The sequence below is a fragment of the Bactrocera latifrons genome, unplaced genomic scaffold (genome assembly GCF_001853355.1).
Source record: "Bactrocera latifrons isolate USDA-ARS-PBARC rearing strain unplaced genomic scaffold, ASM185335v1 scaffold_8, whole genome shotgun sequence".
Lineage (NCBI taxonomy): Eukaryota > Metazoa > Arthropoda > Insecta > Diptera > Tephritidae > Bactrocera > Bactrocera latifrons.
In genome coordinates, this window is record NW_017537489.1 from 319,467 (window position 1) to 338,010 (window position 18,544).

At 36.4% G+C, this 18,544-nt stretch overlaps 3 protein-coding genes across 3 annotated transcripts in view; all 3 read left to right on the forward strand.

The window, feature by feature from the left end:
• The first annotated feature begins 1,300 nt into the window (after window positions 1-1,300).
• Window positions 1,301-2,989, forward strand: LOC108976815 (chromosomal protein D1-like). The gene is made up of 2 exons (XM_018946174.1): window positions 1,301-2,111; window positions 2,205-2,989. The coding sequence occupies exons 1-2, from the start codon at window positions 1,634-1,636 to the stop codon at window positions 2,543-2,545; spliced, it is 819 nt and encodes a 272-aa protein (XP_018801719.1). The 5' UTR covers window positions 1,301-1,633; the 3' UTR covers window positions 2,546-2,989.
• Window positions 2,990-3,844: 855 nt separating this feature from the next.
• On the forward strand, window positions 3,845-4,758 carry LOC108976816 (chromosomal protein D1-like). The gene is made up of 2 exons (XM_018946175.1): window positions 3,845-4,354; window positions 4,419-4,758. Exons 1-2 carry the CDS (start codon window positions 4,030-4,032, stop codon window positions 4,727-4,729), a joined length of 636 nt encoding a protein of 211 aa, XP_018801720.1. The 5' UTR covers window positions 3,845-4,029; the 3' UTR covers window positions 4,730-4,758.
• A 572-nt stretch (window positions 4,759-5,330) lies between these two features.
• Window positions 5,331-18,544, forward strand: part of LOC108976670 (maternal protein pumilio-like) — a 71,833-nt gene continuing 58,619 nt past the window's right edge. Inside the window, exons 1-3 of the mRNA XM_018945915.1 lie at window positions 5,331-6,064; window positions 9,185-10,429; window positions 15,837-16,760. Of these exons, the coding sequence (XP_018801460.1) occupies window positions 10,238-10,429; window positions 15,837-16,760 (1,116 nt within the window). The 5' untranslated portion in view covers window positions 5,331-6,064; window positions 9,185-10,237. The remainder of the gene's footprint in view (window positions 6,065-9,184; window positions 10,430-15,836; window positions 16,761-18,544) is intronic.

Here is an 18,544-nt window from a genome sequence, read left to right on the forward strand (position 1 = left end):
TATTAAAGTAAATGAGTAAGTAAAGTTGTAAGCGATACCGCTGGCCAGAATCTTAATTCTAGATTTTCTTAGTTTTCGGCTAAAATCCAAAAATCTGCCGTCACCTCTCAATAGGCAACTGGCGTTTGGAAGCGTTTTTAAATATTAATAATACATAATTATAAATACAGATTAATCTACATACATTTATTCTAACGGATTTTATCCCAATGCTGCTTCAGTATTATTAAGTTGCCACAAATTTTGTAATTAGAAGGAAAAGCCGAAAGCCGTATATATACAAGTAGACATATATAATTATAAATATATGTATTTATTAACGACTACCGTGATGAACTGAGTCAGCTTTGCCCATCTGTATATTTGTACATATCAGTTTTTAAGATATCGATCGGAAATTTCGTAGATATTGGACCAATTTAGCGATGACCACCGACGAACTGAGTCAATTTAACTTTGTCCCTCTGTCTATCTGTATATCACAGCTTTTAAAATATCTAAAATAAGCTGGTCGATCAACATTAAGTTGCTGAAATATGCCTGTATTATTTCAAAATTTACAGATCGAGCCACTATAGCATTTAGATGCCATATAAATTATTTTTTTAATCGAGAAGGCTATTATACATAGCTTCAGCACAACGGGAATAAAGTTTTTTTTTCTAATATTTATATTACTTTAAATAATATTAATATGTACCAAATGTATCTGTATATTATTTTACAAAATGACATTTAAAATAAAAGTAGCGCGAAAAATACAATGCTTCTAAACCGTTTGCAAATAGTGGTTAACAGCGCCATCTATATCTGAAAGTCGAAAATGAATTGATGTAATGAAGATAAGATGAATGTTTCTTTGTTTAATTTATGCAATATTTTCGATGCGTTTCAGCGAAGAATTTTAATAGATAATACATTTTTTTATACACCATTTTATCTTTAACAAATCAGCTTCATATAATGCACAGCCGTTGAGATAGCCAAGCTTTGAAGGGCAACACTTTGCTCATTTTTTTGAATTAACAGTTTTTCAAAGTGTTCCCTTTGCAAAAAATTGCAACACGGGTACTAAAAAGTGTTGTAATCAAAAAAACATAAAATTTTTAGCAATTAATAGAGTTTCTTCATTAATAAATTTGTTACAACTGCTAATATTGGAAATATGCGAAAATTTCACATAATTTGTCAAAGAAAAGCACACGCACATACTGCCAAAACAATTTTCTTCCGTTCCCTTTTTGTTTTCGCGCGTTGCGCGGTGAACCCTGATGCCAGTACTTGCACCAACCCCTTTTTTCATTGTAGTTTCATTTCTGTGCTCATTTTGAAAAAGGTAACAAATAGAACCGACGCCAAGCTTCGTGTAATCCACTAATTAATGGAAATTGCATAAAAGTTACAAAAAATATATTTAAATTGTGTGTGCATCGCAACTTGTGGTAAATTGGTAATAAACTATAATCGTGTTCGATTTGTGCAATTAAATAATTGAATGCAAAATAGCTAAAATATTGTTGAGAGCAGTTATTCGCGTTGAAAAATCAGTCACGCACGCATACATACACAATAGAACAGCGGCGTTCGCAAAGCGAATAGAACAAAAGGAAGAAAGGCAAATTATATTGAAAAAATGGAAGATGTAAAGAAGCGTGTCCATGACGAAGTTGAAAGTGGAGATGAAGGTGCAATTGTATCAACTGGGAATAATAGCAGTACTACCATTCCGAAAAAGCGCGGACGTCCCTCCAATCCAGATAAAGTGAAGAAGACGCCAACTGGTCGCGGTCGTGGTAGACCAGCTAAGAATTCGAGCGGCAAAAAGAGTGTCGGTGAACCGGTTTCCGAAGATGATGCGCCGGTAGCCGCAAATGGCGGTCGTGGACGTCCTTCGAAATCTGTTGGCACTACACAAGGAAAAGGTCGTGGACGACCAAAGAAGCAGCCGCAAGCATCCGAAGAAGACGATGACGATGTAGTCGAAGAAGACGACGATGAAGAAGATGAGCAGAGTGATTACAAACGAAGCGGCAAAAAACCCGGTCGTAAGCCAAAGTCACCGAAGAAAGTTGGTAGACCAAAAAAAGCCGTGAGCGAAGATGAGGATGAAGGTGTGTATATTAATATCAAGTATATAAAACAAAAAGCATGATATATTTATAGAATATAAAATGTTAATATTTTTTATATATGCGTATATATAGAATCCGGTGAGGACAAACGCGTTCCTGCACGCGGTCGTGGTAAAAAAGTAGCAGCAGTTGCTGCGAAACGTCCAGCAACGGCTGCCGCTAATGGAGGTGTACCGAAAAAACGGGGTCGCCCTGCAGGTTCTAAAAAATCGACACCAGGTAGGCCGGGTCGTAAACCGGCTAAAGAAATCGATTCCGCCGATGATTCGCAAGATAAGGAAGACAATGATGATATGGATTCCTCAGAAGATGATCACAAGAAATCCAAAAACAAAGATGATACTGAAGAGGACACGGGTGCAAATAGCAACGAAGAGGATGATTTGGCAGATGGTGAAGAATCTGCTGCTTAAAGCCGATACGGCGTTTCGTAGAGTAAAATTACAGGAAATGAAAAAATATTCTGTAGATACATTAAGCTGATCATTACACACATACAAAAAAAAAATAATATACATCTCTTCATATGCATTTATTAAACAAGAATAACAATAGTAATAAGTTTGAAATGTTTTCAGTACAGTTCAGTTATTGGCAAGTATTTGTACATGTAAGTCGTTGGAGAAAAGAAATTCTTCAATATACTCTTATAAATCAGTATAATTGGAAATTTATGTAAAATGAGCGGTATTTTATGGTTGGATCGGCACTAATTTAAATTTGATGAAATTATGTATTAGTATATGACCATAATAAAATTATATACCCATAACATTGCAATTTTGCAACTCATTACTAGGTCGTATTCGCGTATATTAAGAACCATCACTAAAATAAACCATAGTTCAGAAATGAGAGACTGATGCTTTCTGTTTTAATGCGGTTTGAAATTTATATATTTTTTAATTCCAGAATATTTAAATTTTCTTCTAATTTAATATATTTCCATAATTTAGTAAACAAAAAGAACTCGATTTTAAAAGTGAAATATAGCCGTTTTAAATAAAGTTTTGAAGTTTTGTACAACTAAAAAAAGTACTACAAATTTATAGAAATACAATTATTTAATATTAGTAAAAACAGCGTAATTTGGCCAGGTTTCGACTTAACTTTTTGAAATGTAAAAAAAATATATATATATTTGAAAAATTAAGGCTTTTTTTTTTATCTAGTTCCAACTGAGGCTGATTGCTGTGACATGACTAATTTGTTCCATGAATAGATAATCTAGTGCCTAATCGACGTTTTTTTTTTAATCAATAAAATGGCTACAGGAAGATTTTGTTTTAGATTTTCCATAAGAAATAAAAGGTCGAAATAAAATAAATCCGAGTTTCGTGTAATTTACTATAATTGCAAAGAAAATACTTAAATATTATGTATACAGAGTCTACCAATAAGGATGATGTGATTTTGACAGATCGTGACGACATCATGAAAATCAGGTCGCCAACTACATAGATAACCCAACTAGCTAAAGAAGTTGATAAGATTTGGCAATGATGATATGGAGTAGTCAGAAAACGAGAAAAAAAATTATTAAATTTGAAAAACAAGAAAGTGAGTTTACCTCTTTCAACAACTATTATTAAGAGGAAACATCTACATATACATACATACATATATTAATATACGTTCACGTCCTCTGTTGGTTACGAAATGACAATACTAAAATATTGGCTATGTTTTTAAATGGTGGCATCACTTTTCTTAATTCGAGCATATGATAGCAAAATTACCGGCGAAATGCCACTGCTTCACCAAAAATAAGTAATGTAAATTAGACTTCGAGCATAACTAAAATGTTTATTTGAAACGAGTTTGCAGTTGAATTTAAAGAGTATATTATTTTTTAAATAAATTTACGTCTGTTAAACTTACAATAATATCAAATAAAATGCAACGGGGTACTGCCAAAAATCAACAAATCAACTTGGTAAATACCGACAACAATGCAGGAACTGTTGTTGACAAAATGGCGCCACGCAGAGGAAGGCCGCGAAAAATAGGCAAATTGAAAACTACACATCCAATCATTGCAACTGGTAGAGGACGTGGTCGACCGAAAATTTCAAATCTGTCAGCGGAATTGAATGATGATATTGTCACAAATAGAAAAGTTGTGAAGAAAACCTTAGAAAGCCGTCAAGTAAAGTCAATTGGTCGTATTGAACGACGTGGTCGGCCGAGAAAGCAGAAACCACGTAGCGACAGTGAAAATTGTAAGTACAGATATTTGTAAGCTATATACTCGCATATTACAATATTTGTTTGCATTTTCTGCAGCATATTGTGATGAAAAACCCGATTTTGAAGAACGTCGCCCAGTGGGAAGACCCTCTACAGGCGCTGTAAATTTAAATATTGTGCGCACTGGTCGAGGGCAAGGACGTCCAAAGAAATTGCAATCGAAAACGAACGTTACACTGAAAGTCACACAAACTGGCGATAATCAACCTATTAAGAAACGTGGAAGACCCAGCAAGGGTGGAGTTCCCTATAAACCAACGGGAAAACCGCGAGGGCGTCCTAGGATCGAGAATAAAACCTCACAAAGCGGTGAAATAGTTGTTGACGAGAAACCCATAGAAAAATAATTTTACGATTGCTCCAATATATAATTTTATGTAGAAATACTTTTCATAAATTGTATTCATTTAATTTTCTATATGTATGCAAATTTGTTTGAATATTTAACAAGTTTATTACCGTGTATAAAACTAATTGATTTTTTTACTGCTACTTCTATTTCAGTAATGTTGCGAAAGACAAAAATCATATTGATATAAGTTTTCCTTAATTTTTAGAACGCTTGAAGGTGTGATTTTTTATTTACTGAAATCATGATTTGATTCCAAATACATTTGTACACCATGAAGCTATCTTGTTAGCTATATGCATTGGTGATTCCAATATCCTCTTTTTTTGAGGAGAAAAAGGCTTGTGAAAGGTTTCGTATAGATATCTCAAACTCAGGATTAGTTAGCGTATATACAGACACGTTCAAATGGGAACAGACCTGTTCAGAGTATTATGAATTTTTGAGTACAACTAGCTTGAAATAAACATTTCGCTGCCACATGGATAACGGGTCTGGCAGCATTTAAAAAAGCCATTTAACCATTGCTTTCCAACAAAGACAGCAATACACCGGGCTGGCAGCACTACCAAACAAAGAAACACAGAGTGTTTGCAAATTGGGTAGTAAAGAATTTTCGCAACACGAGTAGAACTTTTCACGCCGCTGCGGAAAATTCTTGTATAGTAAAGTATTATCATTGTGTATTCCTACAAATATTTCACTATTCACTGATACAGTAATTAATAATTGTGTATAAATTGTATAAGAATATGTACAACAACTTTGTTGAATTTGTAATTTTCTGTACGTCGTGAGTGTTATGTTGTTTGTATACTCAGTACTAGCAGCAAGCAATGTGTTGTTGCTGTCGCTCTCTTCGCGTTTCTTTGCAAATATCAATAAGAACTGAAGTATAAGTAAAGACCATATCTAAAATGCCGAAAATAATTATCATAAATGTAATGTAATTTATGAAAATTTGATTTGAGAAGTCTCCTGAAAATTGAATAACTAAAAATAAATAAAAAGAAGAAAGTAAAAATTAAATATATGTTAAAGCAAATACCAGGAACAAGCATTGGAAACTTTATCCGCAAATTCCGCGAACATAACTGTAAGAACGTATAATACAGTAAAAGGTGAAAAAAAACACAATCTGCAGTATCTAAGCTCAAGTGAAGTGAATTTTAAAATATTCCATAATAACTTAAACTTGAAACATAAGTGTGCTTTTAAATTCGTCATCGTAATGTTTGTTTGATCTTGTGTCGCTTGTATGTTCAAACGATAGCCCTATTGTCAATAAATACAAAAGAAAACACATGAATTGGAAGGACAGCTAAACTAAATGGTAAGTACGGTTACAGTGTAAAATACATTTTCAAATAAAATGTGGTCGCATATTTATAAATAATTTGTTGAATAAAACGTAATTAAAACAATATAAAAATGAAATCATTTACAATTTTCTGTAAAATGTAGAAATTAATGTTTAAAATTTAGATTTGTGTTTTAATTACTGTAAAAATACATATGCATATGCTAACTAATATTAAAGTATTACATTACTTTCACAACGAACACCACAATTTAAGTTTTTATTTCCTATTTTTATTTTATTTGTTTTCAAATTTGTCGGTGTTTAACAAAATTTGTGTTTGTTGTGTTTGTCTCATACATATGTCCGCTTATTTTATTAGTGTTGTGTACGCTTGACAACAACAATAATAAGCACTAAAAGCAACTCAAGGAAAGGCAAATGAGAAGATTGAGCATATTCCTATAACCCAAGAACGAAATAAGGAAAAAGAGCGAGCGACATAGTAGAAAAAGCGAGCAAACCATATTAAATGGGCGAGTACACTGAAATTCTCCAACTATTCCTGCCTAATGATCTATAAGAAAGATAGTTATAAAGTAGTTGACCTTTTATTTATTTGATGTCATAATGCTAAGTATTTTATAGGCGTGGTAATATATTTTGTAGATATTACATACAAATATATAATATATATATTTTCATATTTCCCAATGTTGGGCTGATTCGAGCGAGTTGAGGATAATGCGAAAAGTGTATGTAAAAAAAAAGAGAGAGAATTGAGCGCACAAAAAGGAATTTCAATAAAAGTGAGAAATGTATTATAACTGCCGAAGCTAGTTAGTGGAAAAAACGAGCGAACAAAACAACGAATGAGTGAACCACGACCGCAACACTGCTTTCTGCTGTCGCAATGAAACGCACCTCCAAAGACAAAGTGAAACAGAAACAATTTGTGTGTGTTCTCGCGACGAGTTCAATTTCATCCTGTGTAAATAATTTGTAATAAATGCAAAATCGCCTAAAAATTTAATAATCATCGCAATTAATAGTTTTTTTTTTTATCAGAAATTAAATTAATTAATTGCTATATGTGTTGTGTGTAAATTTTTTAAAAAGTGTAAATATAAGTTAAGATAATAAATAAGAAGCAAAGATACAGGAAGAATAAATGCCGCTTCGTTGCATTGTCAGTCGCGCTCGTTCTTATATGTCATTGCCATACCCGGACTGCAAACAGAATAACGAGCGTTTATAATTTCTTGTAATTTCTACGTCAAGTGCAAATTTATCAACAGTAGTATTTCGTGTGAGTTAGTTATTGTATATAAACAAAAATCAAATAACAAGATCAAGACAAAGAATTAAGAATATATGTAAAACCCGAAAGTAAATTATTTACACATTTGTGCTAGAAAGTTTTGTGTATTAATTTTAAGAATTTGAAGGGTATATATTTGTAATTACAAATTGCGAAATAACGAGCAAACAACACGCGGTTGAACCGAACACCAGCAATACACGGGCGATTGCCTCTAAAGTGGATGAATTTGAATGTACCCATACACTCGCAAAGTCTCATATATATGCCTTCCCAAATCCTTTGCTCAAACAGCAATGAGCGTTAAGCCATGCATATAAAGAAATAAGGTAAAATTACAAAAATGTTATATATGTAACAGCATTATAAAAAAAAAAATTACAAACATTTTATATAAAAGTATCGACTAAATCTTGAATAAGTAGAGATTTAAAGTAAATTGACTTAGATATTGTCAAATTAATAAATATTTAATGCAAATACAATGTGCCTTACAATAGATAATACAAGTTAAACAAAAGTTTTATGTTATATATTCACTCCATTGATTTAAGAGATCATTATCCCGCTTGTATCTCTATTCACACATAAATTATTACTCGTTTGCAAGTAACATTTGTGCTTACAGGCTATGGTTCGTTCGTTCACGGATTCTTTTTCGATTTCGACTTATGTGCATGTATATAATACATATGTATGTATGTATATACGCTCGTATTTGACTTGGTCAGAAACTCTCGTATCCCCATTTCTGCGACTAAAGCATGAAATAATAACAAGTGATAGGAAACCGCCTCAACACCGACAAGTCCTGTATGTCATTTAAGTTTGTTGTCTATTGGTGCCGTCTCTACGAGAATTTCAGTTTGTTCGATTGATTTTTTAGCGGCACTCACCGAATGCTATCAGTGTTAAAGCCGGCTGCTGCAGCAGTATTTTTGCCTTTACAACAAATATTCTTCTCCTATTTTCGTTCTCGTGCCTTTGGTTAACTTCAATTTTGGCTCTGTATAGACACACACATCCTAACATATTACTTTCTGGAATCCTCTCTATCTTGCATGTTTTCTACTATTTGTTTCCCTGTATTTTGTAGTGGTACTTCTCGTACACTCTTCATTATGGTCGTTGCGTATTTTTTTTACTTTGACTCCTTGCGCAGTTTGATGTTACTTCACGTTTGGTTTTTGTTATTTATTGTGCCCGTAGGTGTTTGTGTCATATAAAGAGATCGTATATATTATTGGGTAGAAATTTTTAGTTTTACAAGGAATAGCTGATAGTAGTAAAAAATATATGCATTATAATTTAAAATAATTTTAAACAATTCATACCTCATAAATTAATATAATTATTAAAACTTACATTTATATTTATATTTATCAATTTCGCTTTTGTATTTTAATAAATTATCGTCAACACACAAAGTATTTTGCAAAAATTCCCTTTTGAATGCTTATAAAATGATGTTGTCGTTTTTTATTTATGTATATCTTTTTCATTACTTATCAATGTAAAATAGAGAAATAGACTCAAAAAAATTAAATCACCTTTACAAGTATTTGTTTCTATATTACCTATGAAGTCAATTTGAACTCTTATTATTTTGACAATAGCTGTATATACAATTGCACAAAAAACTGTGTTGTTAGTGTGTGGTTTAGGTTGGTATTAAAAAAATATATACATATATTAATTATACACCAATAACATGTTTTTAAGGATATGGAAATTCTTATTACTGCCTTTCTTATTGTAAATAATATTACGTGTGTATATTTAAAGATAACCAGACTTACATATATGATTTCGGTATTATCTTCTACTTTCAGTGTACATGTGTTGTCGCTTTTTGTAATTGTGTATGGTGAGCTGAAAAAAGGATCTCAATTGAGTTTAAGTCGAGAAAAAGCATTTGTAAAATAATTATGTGTAAATAAGTACATATATATATATATCACTGGATCAATTGTAAACAAACAATAAGTGTAGTGTTATGAGCTATTTTATCAACCGCATCTGTATAAAGAAAAAAGTAAATAATAAATAAGTGTATTAAAGCTTTTCAAGCCTTTGTAAATTAAATTTATCAATATCAAAAGCAGTAACGGTTTCCTGCAATTTACGAGGATAATCGAAAATCACATAAGCTACATCTTCACGCCGATAAAAAAGTTGCTATCCAACATTTTAAATAAATGTTTGTGTTTAATAGAAAAATTGCCGTGAAAGTGTAAAAAGTAGTGTGTTAAGCTCGCATTTATTATCCATGGTATTTAACAGCATTTAATTTTATTCATTCCGTCTGAAAAAGATTAAAAATCGGTTGTTTAAGCTTTGATCAAGCATACAAGTAAAGAAATTATTATAATTTCGCCGATCGTAAAGCTCAAAAAAGGTAATAAGTAATCAGATCGGCTTATTATCAATCGAAAAGAAATATTAGTGCTTCAAATTTTATTTCGCTGTTGTGCGTGTGTTAAGTAAAAGCCGTCAAAATAGAGCTGTTACCAACGCCCACGATTTCCATATCCACGGTTGCACCGCCAACGCTCTCACCCCATCATCATCCTCACCACCAGCCTCACCATCTGCAACAATCTTTTCAACAGCAGCAGCAACCAACGCAGCAACAACAACATCATCATCCTAATCTGCATACACCATTCGGTGGTGGCTTTCATCATCCTTTCCCGCCACTTTTACCGCATCAACAGCAACAGCAGCAACAACAGCAGACACAATCGCAACCTAATTTTCTGCTAACACCGCCACTGCCGGCAACGCCGCAATCACAACTGCAACTGCAACAGCAGCAGCAGCAGCAGCAGCATCATCATCATCAACAACAACAACAGCAGCAGCCTCATCAGCAGCAACAACATATGAAGTTATTAGGTGGCAACGATGATCGTAATGGGCGCGGTGACCAAAGTATTCCGCGCGTGCAGGAAGAGGCAGCTGGCGGCTTTATATTTCAACCGCCCGGCACATCCATGCACGACATGGCTGCTGCTGAATATGCTGCTCAATTTGCGCAGAAACGCTGGGCTTGCGGTGATGAACATCCTATTGATGTGAGTACATATATTTGAATTTATCCTAATTACTATTATTTTAACATAAATTACTTTAACATAAAAATTAAAGAGTCCGGTCCTCTCACAAAAAAAAAAAAAAAAAAAAAAAAAAAAAAAAAAAAAAAAAAAAAAAAAAAAAAAAAAAAAAAAAAAAAAAAAAAAAAAAAAAAATTATTACACCCTTTCAATGTTTCATCTCATCAAATTTGACCCGGATTGCCAAAAACCTACATATTCATGTATTTTCATAAAAAATTTTATTATTGCCCTCAAAATTTGCTAAGGTTTGGGTTGATTGTCATTTTAAGGTAGGGCCCAAGATACGGTACGTTTCAGCGGGGTCGGACCATAGGGAGAAGGGTTTTAGATAAGTGGGGTTCGTTTGGAATGAAAAGAGTTGGTTAGAAACATGCGGGGACGCATTGAGCGACAGTCTGTTCTAGCGTCATAAACTCCCAGATGGTTCGTGGCCTTAACCAGAAACCACCATGTGAAGAACGATCCTCGTAGTGTTGGACTTGTCAAAAGTTTTTGAAAAAGTACACAACGCTACTGCGGGACAACGAAAAATCTTTGCTCCCTCCAGGACTGAAGAGGTGGACTTGATCAACTTCTTGAAGGGTCGCCAATCATCCATACAATCTCGAAGTAAAGACTCAAAACTGAGATGAACGGAACCCCAGATATGATGACATGATATTGACGTCGGGGAATGTGTTCAAAGGTAAACGGCTATCTGTCCGAGCTTTTTGGCTTCCTCTCTGCACGGAACCTAATACTCGTCCCTCGTACAGAGCTGCAACAAAATCCCCAAGTCGCTTGGCGAAAGGACATAGAAACGTTGTTGGCAACCGGCCGGCCGGTCCTTAACTACGCTGCACTAATATGGTCGCCTGGATGCCTTTCAGTGAATGGCGTACTTGGAGTCAAACCACCACCCATTGTAGACGAAGAGCTCGAGTTGCCGCGAGAAACGAGAGTGTTCCTTGCGCAGCTTCGTTCTGTATACTGTAGCAGTTTAAACTCTTACCTATCCAGAATAGACCCCGTTATATCCGATATATGTCTTGAATGCAATGAGTCTCCGCCTTAAACTGGCCCCACCAATACCTCTCCCTTTGGTCCGTTCGACGAAAACTTAGCAGGAGCTTTACCATCTTAACCTTAAAACAATAACAACAGCCGGTTCTACTTTACTGGAAATAACACAGATTTTATCCGGCCAAGGGCTGTTATTTTGTGAAATCACTTTGTTTGTATCCATGAGTTTTAGGTTGAGATTGTCAACTCGGCTCTAAAATCGAGTACCTCTACGAACCTGACGAGGACTCCGAATCTCATCAGTTACCTTCCTCCCCCAGTAACCTTCATCTCGCTCTAATCCTCGCGCAAGAACCACTCAGAGCAACGCCAAACAACACCACAGTGCAATAACGTCACAGTAGGTTAGCAGCTCCTTTGGGTTCTACAGTTGCAATCACCACTCTCTAATTCCAAGGATCACCCCTAGACACCCGCGACAAACTCAAATACTACCCACGTCACCGTCATCAGTAACGAAGTGAGTGGATGTTTCATCCTCAACTACGCCGTCAAGAATATCTTTTGCGACTTCAATTTGCTCTCGTTTTTTACAAAAATTCTGATTTTTTGTTGTTACGAGGGAAGCATTTCACTTTCTTAACATTAACCAATGATGATTGAGATAATCCATAAGAGATGTTGAGATTCTCTGTTATCTTTTTGATGCCCTCACAACGTTTTTCAAGCACTGTTTCTATAACTTTTTTGATGTTATTATCCGTAACAGAGATGGATCGAAGACTCGCATGACTGTAGGATTTCAGGACCTTTATCGAATGCTTTTTACTACTTAAGTACTTGTGTTCAGAATAAGGAAACTCAAGATAAAAATGTACTAATTTAGGCAAAAAGAACTTTTATCGATTCGGTTTGCCCGCGTAGTGACCAGTCCGGGTCAATTTTGATCAGTTGATATATTTAACACCAAACTGTTTATTTCTGTTCCACGACTTTTAAATATTTCTCTTTCATATATTTCTCTAGTAATTATGTTTTTCGCGATCACAGCACACGACAACAACATCCACAACATTTGGAAAGATTCCAAAGAAATAGGAGAATAAAATAAAATAATAATAAGAGATAGATTTTAGGTGGATAAATAAAAACGATTAATTAAATATTTTGTTTTGATTTTTGAAAATCCGATTTTCATGTAAAATTATATTAGAACGTTAAGTGTTACATACACAGAGTACATTTTATAGTTGCTTCCTCTCATATTTGCCGGCATCTGTTGGGATCCACTTGTGTTTGTCGCAACTTTGTTGGAAGTGAGCTGCATAGTTCATTACGCTTATTCCCTTTTATCAGTTTCTTCGTAAATGAGCAATGCTGCCTGCGTTTCCTTGTGTTTGTGCTAGAATGCATCAATGTGAGAAACCAGAGAAGGCAAAATCGAAACAAAATTAACCAGACTATATGCACCCATTCGGTGGAGTTCAGATGTGAACAGCTACATACAATAATTCGTCGTCGTCTCGATGAATAGCAACCTGCGAAAACAATTCTGCTGCAGCACCTAAGGCACAATGGCGCCAAATGAACTAAGAGCGGCCACTTTTTTCTCTCCTCCTCGTTATGCATTTCCAATATGTATGCGTTTTCATTCCATTCCTTCGTGTGAACTGGCGTCTTTCCTTTTTTAGTTGTTCAGAGACTTTGTTTTCAACTTTGTTAAAGTTATTGTGGTCATAAGGAGACGTTGCACTTTAGTCGCGAGATAATTCTTTTCTTCTCTTGCAACTGTTACTTATCGTGAAATATTAATTTATCGATAGCCATTTGTGTTTACGGAAAAATTCCTCATAAAGATATTTAATCAAGCTGTCTGAATAATTTATAAATTGGTCTACGGCTAATACCAAAAACAACTAAGCCGTCTGAAATCGTTTTGTAGCTAATAACTCTCAGAAAAATATATTATCTGTACTCTGCAGGCGTCGCATTGCTAAGCCTAAGAGGAGTAGTCATTGTTTAGAATGCGAATTTTTATAGACTCTGCGGTCTCAATGTTGATGCCTCTTCCAGTGTATCATACCGTGGGGAACCCAGATGCTTATAGCGTAGCCTTGCCAATGCGGCACAAGAGCATAAGAGGTGCTTCATTGTTTCCCTGCTGCCCTGCTCTAGGCATTTCCTGCAGTCTTCTCGATCTGATCACCAGACAGTGATCAGTTAGTATTAACATCATGTTTCTAAAATCTCTACTATTAGGAATTTTGTGTACTTCCGATCTACCGTTTTGCACAAGACTTTTGCAATTTTGCACCCTAGTCCAACGGGTTTTAATTTTCTTCACCACGTGTTAGCCGTACACCATTCTTGTCAATCTTGTCCACTATTTCATTGCCATCGATGCCTTTGTAGCCTGGCACTCAGTAGATGTGAAGTTGCTTGCTTCTTTCCACTGCTGCCCTGTTTCCCAAGACACTTCCTTCTGTCCGATATGCGGTACCAGGTTACTGCTTTAATTACTGCTGGGCCAGCTCCGCTGCTTTAGCAATAGCAAAGACTTCAGCTTAAAATTTACTGCAGATGTCCGGAAACTTAAAAGGTTGCCTTATGCCTAACTCTGGACAGTATATTTCCGCATCAACTCCATTGTCCATATTCGAGCCATCATCATATTTTTTTAGAGTGTTGCGCGTAGCTAACATACCTTTAACTAGTCATCCTTTTCTATGTTTACTTTGAACCTTCTTTCCTAGTTGAAAAGTGGGGTCATTCAGTTGATGTTTGCCCAATGGCGAGCTATGCCCGAAGGTTCTATATGTAAATTCTACTTCCGCCAGTCCACCATATTATTGCACTGTAGAGCAGAATTGGTGTAACAATAGCTGTGTAGCACCAGTGCATGAGAGAGGTTGAGGTTGTTCCCAGCATCTGCCCACACGCATATAAAGCAATGCTAGCTTTCCTTAATCTTTCTTTCACGTTGTGCTTCCACAATATTTTGCCATCCATCACTACCACAAGGTACTTGGTGCAGTCCTTGAGTCAGAGAGAGTAGTGTCCCATTACTAGAAGAGAACTTCCATAGAGGAATTTTATGTTTCCCTATGAACAACCCCAGACCTGCTTGGGATGCCCTATTCTGGACTGTATTAATAATACTGCTAGTAGGTTGTTATTAAGATGGCAATGTCGACCGCATATGAAACTACCTTAGGGGTTTTGCCTTCCAAGTTCCTTAGCAGTTTATACACCACCAATATCCATCGAAGCAGAGATAATATTCCACCTTGGGGAGTACTTCTACACACTTCCTTGGTAATTTTAGCGTCGTTCCATTGTGCTTTTCTACATCTAAATGCTTCTGATCCAGCGGTGTCCAGGATGAAAACCTCTTGACTGATATTGTTCAGAATAGATTGCGTAGAGACGTTGTTGAACGCTCCAACCAACGCTCCAAGGCGGATACAGTAGTTGGCTCTTGATTTGTATACTGAAAAGTGGAAGACTGAGCTGGTATTTAAAATTGTGTTGTATGGGAAGTAGGTCTAGTTGTAGGCGCCCGTTTTCAGAATGTCATGTAGGAATATCGGGATAAAATTACCTACCAAATCAGTCGAGTAGATCCTGAGATATGGGTTTTCACCTAAATTTGAACCGTGCCACTCCTATCGTCTTATTTTAACCCCTATATTACTATAAAACCCCCTCGCATCATATCTGTTGTATTTAGTTTTTGATTTATCGCGCTTTTAGTAGCTTTTAAGGGGGGTGCGTGATTAAGAAGCTCCAAAAAATTGAATTTTTTTTTTGCTAAATCTCTTTTAAAAATAATCTAAGAATATGTCCCCAAAGTTTTAGATGGGACTTTGAAATATTTTCGAAGCTAGAAGGGAAATAGTGATCGAGTGTCAGGCAGATATGTATGTATATGAGCGATTGGACAGAAACCAAAAACGTTGACGCGCGATTTCTCGGTTGTTCATTTTTACGATTTTACTGAATTGGATAGAAAAAACTAAATGTCGTATGGAACTGGGGCAAAGTTTATTACGCTATATGTGGAGTGGGCGATGCTATCAAACATTTTGTAGAGTCTATAGTTTTGCTTAAGGGATTTGTCCTAAGTGAAATTTATTATTTTAGCTTGAATGGTTTGGGAGGTATATACATTAAACCTATTAGGCGGCGGGCCACAATTTTTAAAATTTTTTAACCCACATGTGTCTCTTTCTACTCGCCTCACAGTTGTATACCTTTCAATTTGATCACATTAGTAGTGGTGGTAGTAGTAGATAGAATATAAATTATATATTATATTTAATTATAATTCTTTTAATTGATGTAAATTTTTTACTCATTGTAGAACCCCGATAAATGGAAGTACAATCCACCGCCGCAAATGAACGCGGGCAGTGTGACACCAGGTGCATTACCAGGCAATGGACCGGGCACCATTGGACCCATCGGTATGGGCGCCAACATCGGTAGTATCGGTACGAATGGTGGTATGCATCCATCGATGGGTGGACCCTCTCAGATGGGTGTTGGTCAGATGGGTGTGGGTGGTGGTAGTGCAGCTGCAACTGCCGCTGGCATGGCGGCAATGCACACTGCTGCTGTGGCCAAGCACAATCATATGATGTCACAGGTTGTTGCCGCACAACAGCAACATCAGCAGCAGCAACAACATCAACAACAACAGCAGCAGCAGCAGCAGCAGCAGCAGCAACAACATCAACAACAGCAGCAGCAGCAACATCAACAACAGCAACAACCGCCACACCCGGCACATCAACAAGCGGCGCAACAACAGCAACAACATGGTGGTAACGGTGGCCAACAGATGCCAATGTCCCACTCACAACAGCAGCAACAGCATCAACAACAACAACATGGGCCGCCACACCCCTCTCAAATGACGTCACACCAACAATTCGGTTCAAATTTACTGAATCATGCCATGAATAATCCAGCAGCTGCTGCGGCGGCTGCCGCTATTGCAGCAAGCATGCAACCACCGCACATGCAAATGCCAGCAGGCATGCAAGCAGGCAACTGCAATATGTACGATCCGGGTGTGCATCCAGGTGTGGGCATGAACGGTGTGCCAAAGCCACCGGGACCACCCGGTCCACCAGGCGGACCTGGCGAGCTAGTGTACTTCGGTGGACAACCACCGAATGCTGCTGCGGCCGCTGCCGCCGCCGCCATGGGCATGTTACCACAAAATCCATTTATGAATAATGCTGCCGCGGCTGCTGCTGCCGCTAACCGTAATGCAGCAGCGGTGAGTCATTTACCATTTTTTATTACTGATTTATTAGTTTCTAATACATTACATTTTATCATACCTACATATGTATATCTATGCAAAGAGGGTATAAAATATTGCAGAGATCAAGTCTGTGTATTATAAATAATTTTCGAGCAGGTATACATATGTTTGTTTTGCATTATATTAGTGATATTGAACCAGAAATAAAAATATTCATTGCCATACTAGATAAACTTTTGGGCTCATACATAAATATATCATCAACATATACATATATATACTATATATATGCATATAAAATTTATAACGGGTGCACTTAGCCGTTACATACCTATATTTTAGGCAATCTGCGCTATTGAATTCACGCTCTTAGATAAGAAATGAGAAATGAAGAAAGTTGAGGCATAGGGGTACTGTAATTGATTTTCGAAAGTTTTTGTTATTTTTTAGTCCGAGCAGACTACGAATGGAACTAACTTCAGATACGAACTGAGCCCCGTTCACAGTAGATCCATTAGCATCCACTCCCTTTCAGTGAAAGCCATATTTGGAGTCAAATTACCACCCATTGCAGACGAAGTGTTTCAGTTGCCTTGTGAATCTAAAGTGTCCCTGGCGCTACTTCGATCTGAATATTTTGGCAGGTTCAACTCCTATCTATCCATAATCAACCCAGACATAGTAAATACTTGTATATGGTATGCGTGCAATGAGATCCTGTTTGACTAGTTCCCACGACAGTTGGATCAACGTAACCGGAATGGTTCTGGATTTTTATCTGCCCGAGGACTGTCAACATGGCACCTTTCCTCGAAATTATTTCAAGAATGTTTTTTTTACCGTTACAACAACAAACTTCTCTGTATAATCCTACTCGTCGAAACAGCGCGTTTCCAGTTTGATAACTACTTTGGGTTATCGCTCTACTAATCCTACTTTATTAATAGTTGCGCTTTGAAATAAGGGAGGATGGAGCCATGAGTAGAAGTTCACGAAAGTGAGGAAAGTTTTCTGAGCGTCATTCACTTAGGAATAGTCAGCAAAGATTCTTGAACCATATCAAGCAGCTTACGACCCCCGGTTTTAGACCAAGTCTACTTTTGGCAGCCAAACAACATTCTTTTGAAGACGGCTAAAAAGAGGAAACGAAACATCTCTCCCCAGGGTTGTTCACTGGGTTTGGAACCCGCCACGTAAAAAACGAAGAAACGAAGAACGTCTGACGCGCTGTTGTAAACTCGGCTATAAACGCGTAAGTGGTATCTACGCCAATAAAAAAGCTTTGAATTAAAACGTTACACTTTTCTATATATAAATACCTATTAATGGAGAAACTTTCAACTAACTGTTTTCATTGAACACTCGCTTCATACGTACATAAAAGATGTTTGTACCACTCGCGGAATTTTCATCGATTCGACTTGCCCGCGCAGTTTATTGGGGCCAGTCCGGGTCAAATTTGATCATGAATGTGTAGTCTTATGACTGTTTTATAAATTGCACTTGTTAACAGGAAAGTGCAATTTTTCTTTGACTTTTGTTATTTGCCTTTGTTGCTTCTTTCGTTGCGCTTTGACTTTTGCCGCTATGGCAGGACGGCCGGGTGACAATGCAACCTACACAATGCTAAGCACCATTTTAAACGCGATCACACTAGCAAGAGAGCGACGACTTCCACCACATGCACAAAGGAATACATCACCGGACTCAACCATTCCCCGACTCGATTTAATTGCAGCTGCTTTACATGGAAGGCTATTTGTGTGCGAGAGTTATGTGTACCTACATACATATAT

Excerpts from the sequence above, each read along its gene's own strand:
- LOC108976815 (XM_018946174.1), top strand. The coding sequence starts at position 1,634 with ATGGAAGATGTAAAGAAGCGTGTCCATGACGAAGTTGAAAGTGGAGAT. Across the intron at positions 2,112-2,204 it reads GAGCGAAGATGAGGATGAAG|AATCCGGTGAGGACAAACGC; the intron begins GTGTGTATATTA and ends GCGTATATATAG.
- LOC108976816 (XM_018946175.1), top strand. The coding sequence starts at position 4,030 with ATGCAACGGGGTACTGCCAAAAATCAACAAATCAACTTGGTAAATACC. Across the intron at positions 4,355-4,418 it reads ACGTAGCGACAGTGAAAATT|CATATTGTGATGAAAAACCC; the intron begins GTAAGTACAGAT and ends CATTTTCTGCAG.